This window comes from Suricata suricatta, chromosome 3 (assembly GCF_006229205.1).
Source record: "Suricata suricatta isolate VVHF042 chromosome 3, meerkat_22Aug2017_6uvM2_HiC, whole genome shotgun sequence".
Classification (NCBI taxonomy): Eukaryota; Metazoa; Chordata; class Mammalia; order Carnivora; family Herpestidae; genus Suricata; species Suricata suricatta.
The window spans coordinates 149139596-149145250 of record NC_043702.1 but is presented as its reverse complement, the minus strand read 5'-3'; the positions used below and the strand labels follow the sequence as shown (position 1 = coordinate 149145250).

At 54.8% G+C, this 5655-nt stretch overlaps 1 protein-coding gene across 1 annotated transcript in view; it reads left to right on the top strand.

Moving 5' to 3' along the window:
• The first annotated feature begins 212 nt into the window (after window positions 1–212).
• The window catches only part of FMOD (fibromodulin), a 9532-nt gene continuing 4089 nt past the window's right edge, over window positions 213–5655 (top strand). Inside the window, exons 1-2 of the mRNA XM_029933157.1 lie at window positions 213–326; window positions 2974–3961. Coding sequence (XP_029789017.1) covers window positions 2983–3961 — 979 coding nt within the window. The 5' untranslated portion in view covers window positions 213–326; window positions 2974–2982. The remainder of the gene's footprint in view (window positions 327–2973; window positions 3962–5655) is intronic.

Here is a 5655-nt window from a genome sequence, read left to right as displayed (position 1 = left end):
AAGAGACTCGGAGCTGCCAATGCTTTAGGGAAGATAAGTGAGTGGAAAGAAGGTGGTTTTTATAACGTCAGGCGGACAGAAGAATTTTGCCTGGTTGAGTGTGAGCTCCGCCCCTGCAGCAGAGCCGAAGAAGCCAGGATCCGGCCTCCTCGGTCCCTCTCTTCACAATATTTGATTAGGAATTTGGGGGCGGGACCCTGGCCTGGCACAGACCTGCACACTCTCAGTAGACACTCTGTCTTCTCCCTCTCTCTCTCTCACACGTTCTCCAACCCAAGGAAGCCAGACAGAGGGACGTGGTCACTCTCTGAAGGGTTCAACTGGAGGTAAGTTTAGTCATTTTACTTCAGCTTTTGTCCCTTGTAGTTCCGTAACAGAATAAAGGAATGGGGCTGGGGTGTGGGGAAAGGAGCAGGGAGGAACCATGCCCCATTCTCCCATCTAGGCCATGACCCCAGGATGCGGGAGAGGGGCGGAGGGGGAGCAGAGAGACCGTGTCACCTCTGTCCTGTGGTTTCTTTCTGGCTGTTGGGGGGAACTCCACTTCTCAGGTATGGAAAAGTAGAGGACCAGGTGTCTAGGGAAACTAGCCCTCTAGTCCGTCCTGTAGACAAGTTATGGTACTTAAGTGCTGCTATGGGGAAGGATGGTGTGTGTGTGTGTGTGTGTGTGTGTGTGTGTCTGTGTGTGTGTGTCTGTGTGTGTGTGTGTCTGTGTGTGTGTGTCTGTGTGTGTCTGTGTGTGTGTGTCTGTGTGTGTGTGTGTTGCTAGAGTGAAAGGGAAGGAATAAAGACAAGTGTTGAGAATTGACCACATTCAGGGAACTGTGAGGGAGGATCCAATCGAGCTGAGGCGATGACTTCTGGTCTGACCTCTGGACTCTGGTAGGAGGGAATTGCGGAGACATAGAACAGCTCTAATTCCTGAATCAGCTTCCCACAACTCGTGGGGCACCAATCCCTGAAACTTTCTACCTCACAAATCTCTGAGCACAGGAGGGCCTCTGCCGTTAGGGTAGGCAGGGGGATTGAAAAGCAAATGACCCCTGGAACAACACTGCTAAGAGGTGGAGGTGAGGAGAGGCATTAGCCCTCGTAGCAGTCATGGCTCCTAAGGAGAGGCCAAAGTGGGTAGCACGCACAGCCCCTGGAAAGCCGAGTCTTGAAGAGGAAGGCGACTCTTGTTTGCCAAGATGCCCAGTCTGGAAGGAGAAATGGAGACAGAGGCTCACTGTGCCACCTTGGTCTTGCAGCAGCCCAGGGCTGTGCATGGAAAAATGTGCTGTTGGCAGTGGGCCGCTCCATCCATCCCTCCTGGCCAGAGCTCGGCCCTGCCAGTGTGCCCAGTCAGTGGGCAGTTGGGTTGGCTTCTCAGAAACACTGTGGGTTCTTTGTCTGAGGCCCAAGGCCGCTTGAGGATGAGCCAGGTGCCTCTCCTCTGCAGCCCAGAGGCTAATGGAATGAAGAGGGCCTAAGGGAATCACTTTCAGGAAACAGAGAGGTCTGAGGCCTGGGAGAAATGGTGGCAGAAGGTGACTAGATTGAGCGTCACAGTCGGTCTTTCTCATCAGATCATCAGATTTGATGCTGACTTTTAGATTCCTCTCTTTCTTCTGTCTACAGTTTCCAGTCCCAGGAGGCCCAACAGCAATGTGAGGGACTTATGTGACCCTCCAGGACCAAGAAAGGTTCTAAGGTTCCTCTGTCCAAGGGCAACACTCACATCTCTGGAAGGTTCCCAGGCTCACAAGGGCTCTCTGGTGCATTGGCTATAGGTATTCAGAGCAGGGTGTCCAGGCCTGATATGCCCGCCCCTGGTCCCTCACCTTCCATACCTTCAGCTTCCAGCATGCACCAAACCCACATTTCTCTCCAAACTTGCCCTGTTCTCATCTCACTAGCATACAGGCTCAAGGCCACAGGCTACCTGGCATGGTGGGGGGTACAGTAGGAGGCTGGGAATCCAGATGTCATCACAAGTCGCTTAGGATGGGAGACGGGGATGCCAGAACCCCATTCCAAAGCCACGTCCTCTCAGGCATACTCAAGTGTCTCCAATTCCTCCACCATTTTTCAGTGTTCCTCATTCATTTCTCTGCACTCCCACGTGGCTCTAACATAATGTCCAAGGTGGAACATGAGGGAGGCTCACATTTTACCAGAGAGCATGGAAGATAGCCAGTTAGAGCCAGACCCCACATACCGGAAGACAAGTGCCATACCTGGTGCCAGTGTCCCCAGTCTGGAGGGGACTGTGGCTGTTACATGTAGACCTTGTGCCTGCCAACCAGGCTGACTGTATAGCCACAAACTGCCCACCAGAGAGTTTTCTCATCCAGCAGACTGTTCCAGACACTGGGGCTATGGAGGGTAGCCCAAGCCTTGTGGTGACTGCAGAGGGGCCACACCCCTCCCCTAAGACTGGAAACCAGAAACCCCCAGCCTGCCCAAGAGACCCAAAGATCTTCCAGAAGTAGTTCAAACCTTCCCCTATGAGGTCTCAAGCTGCTTCTGGAGGTTTCCCAGAGACATGGAAGGAACCAGAGGGATTTTTCCTTGGACTCTTGGAAAATATTATATCTCTGAGGAGTCCAAACTGAACACAAATTCGGGCCTGAAGAGCACCCCCCCCCACCTCCACCCCCACAGGGATGATTGCTCTGGGCTTTCCAGCTCCCCCAACAGAATCCTGGGGTTGCTAGAGGCTCTTAAGGACCCATGCCTCGAAAAACATGCAGTGCCCCCTGTTCAACTTCCCTCTAATCTTGAAGGCTCCCCTATGTGGCCATGGTCCAGCTGGACCACGTGTGCAGAGCCGGCACTGGGGGGAGGCATGCAGGAAGTGAGGATAAGGCTCCCTGTGACATCTGTGTAGCTCCCAGCCCAAGCTCCCCGCCCCCCGCCCCCATCTGTACCCTGCCTCCCGACTGTCCCACTCAAACCTGCTCACTGTTTTCTCTCTCCCCTCTTGCAGAGAGACAAAATGCAGTGGGCCCCCCTCCTGCTGCTGGCAGGGCTCTGCTCCCTCTCCTGGGCCCAGTATGACGAAGACCCCCACTGGTGGTTCCACTACCTCCGCAGCCAGCAGTCCACCTACTACGACCCCTATGACCCCTACCCTTACGAGCCCTATGAGCCCTACCCCTACGGGGTGGAGGAAGGTCCAGCCTATGCCTACGGCTCTCCACCCGCTCCGGAGCCCCGCGACTGCCCCCAGGAGTGCGACTGCCCCCCCAACTTCCCCACAGCCATGTACTGTGACAACCGCAACCTCAAGTACCTGCCGTTTGTCCCATCCCGCATGAAGTACGTCTACTTCCAGAACAACCAGATCACATCCATCCAGGAAGGTGTCTTTGACAATGCCACCGGGCTGCTCTGGGTTGCTCTCCATGGCAACCAGATCACCAGCGATAAGGTGGGCAGGAAGGTCTTCTCCAAGCTGAGGCACCTGGAGAGGCTGTACCTGGACCACAACAATCTGACCCGGATGCCCGGCCCGCTGCCACGATCCCTGAGGGAGCTCCATCTCGACCACAACCAGATCTCGCGGGTCCCCAACAACGCTCTGGAGGGGCTGGAGAACCTCACGGCCTTGTACCTCCACCACAACGAGATCCAGGAAGTGGGCAGTGCGATGAGGGGCCTCCGGTCGCTGATCCTGCTGGACCTGAGTTACAACCACCTGCGGAAGGTGCCTGATGGACTGCCCTCGGCCCTCGAGCAGCTGTACCTGGAGCACAACAACGTCTACTCCGTCCCCGACAGCTACTTCCGGGGGTCACCCAAGCTGCTCTATGTGCGGCTGTCGCACAACAGCCTCACCAACAATGGCCTGGCCTCTAACACCTTCAACTCCAGCAGCCTCCTTGAGCTTGACCTCTCCTACAACCAGCTGCAGAAGATCCCCTCAGTCAACACCAACCTGGAGAATCTCTACCTCCAAGGCAATAGGATCAATGGTGAGACGCTGACAAGGGGGAGCGGGGGAGCGGCTGTCTGTTCCGTTGGAAACCCCCTGTTCCAAGTGCTAGTTGCAAGACGGAAGACTTAGAAGTAGGGGAAACAGAGGTCATGAATGATGCAGCCTGCCATCTGAGCTATACCCCTGTACAAGGGGTGCAAAATGGCCCCTAGACTACACAGCAGTGCTGGAAAATTTGGGGAGGGGGGCATGGGGTGGCTTGGAAGAAGACTTCCCAGTGGAGGTAAGCTTCGATCTAAGTCTTGAGCAGTAGGTGAGCGTGGGCTGGAGGAATGGGACAAAGCCATCCTGGGAAGTGAAGTGCCACAAAGGGACCGGCCATTTAACAGGTCACCCGCAGGGGACATCCAGGAAGTCTGTGTGTCTGAGAGGAAGGGCTTGCGTGCTGAGGAGCAGTGAGGGATGAGCTTGCAGAGGTCTGGATGAGAGCAGTTCATAGGCCGGTGGATGTAAGTGGAGTTTCTAGGGTCTGTCCTGGGAGGAAGGCGGGCTCTTAAGACACCACGGAGTTTGCACTGATCTCCTGACCCCGAAGAGGATGAACTCTCTGTTTCCACATGCTCCACTCCCACCTCTATAGCTGCTCTTGTGTCTGGCTGTTTATTTATTTTTTAAACATAACAGCTGTTGGACAAGAATGTGCAGCCTCTCAGAGCTGAATGCGGTTCTTGTTCTGGTCCCTTCTCCCTGGAGTACAAGGAGCCCCTGGTGGTAGGGCAGAGGTCCCCCCCAGGTGACAGGAACTCTATCACCACAAGGCCCCAGGTGGTGGGCAAGGACACAAGCCTCTTGTGTTCCAAGCACTTCCCAGCAGATGCCTCAAGTAACCTAAAAGGTTGCCTCTCTGCCTCTTAGAACTGAAATATTCATTTCAGATAGAATTATCTCGTTGCTTTGCAGCTCCGTCTCGGGATCTTGTGTTCAGAATGGGCTTACGTTACACCGGGGCCTCTGATGTTTTAATCCCAGCTGGAAGGTACTGAGCCAGCCTTTAACCTCCCTTCCTCAATCACCAAAGTCCCCCTGTCTCTGGGAAAGGACTCATTAATGACCGCTGGCGAGGGGCTTTGAAGTAGAGTCTGCTGTGAGCTCATGGCACTATCGAGGCACTGATGAGGATGGAGGCTTCATCTTCTCCCTCCCGTCCTCTCTCTGCCTGTGCTCAGGGAGCAGATCAGCCATTTGGCAAGATGTTAACGTGCAGCGCAGCCCTCTGAGTGAGAGAGGCACCGGCCCCAAAGGTCGACAGTGGGGCGGGCAAGGTCAGAAGGCGTCTGGTCCTCTGGTTGAAGTGCAAGACACCATCATGGGCTCCCAAATGGTTTTATATGTAAAGTCCCTCTTCTGGGGACGTCTTCTTATTCCCAAGTGAGGCAGTCCTCGGAGACATCTCTGAGATGTCACATGCTGCAAAGGGTTTGCCATTAACTCACGACGTCAGTCATCCCACCAGAAGTCACCTGCCACTCTACTCCAGATCCAGGAGGATTGTCACATCAGAAATGTCATATTATGTGCTGTGTTTGACCCTGAAATGGTGACAGCAAAGAGCAGCTGTTACGGGAGGGAGCCCATTAGTTGTTGCCTGACTATATACAGTCAGAGAAAGCTGGGGAGGGAAGGGCTCGCTCACAACATCCTGTCGCCCTCTGCCCCGAGCGGAGCACATCC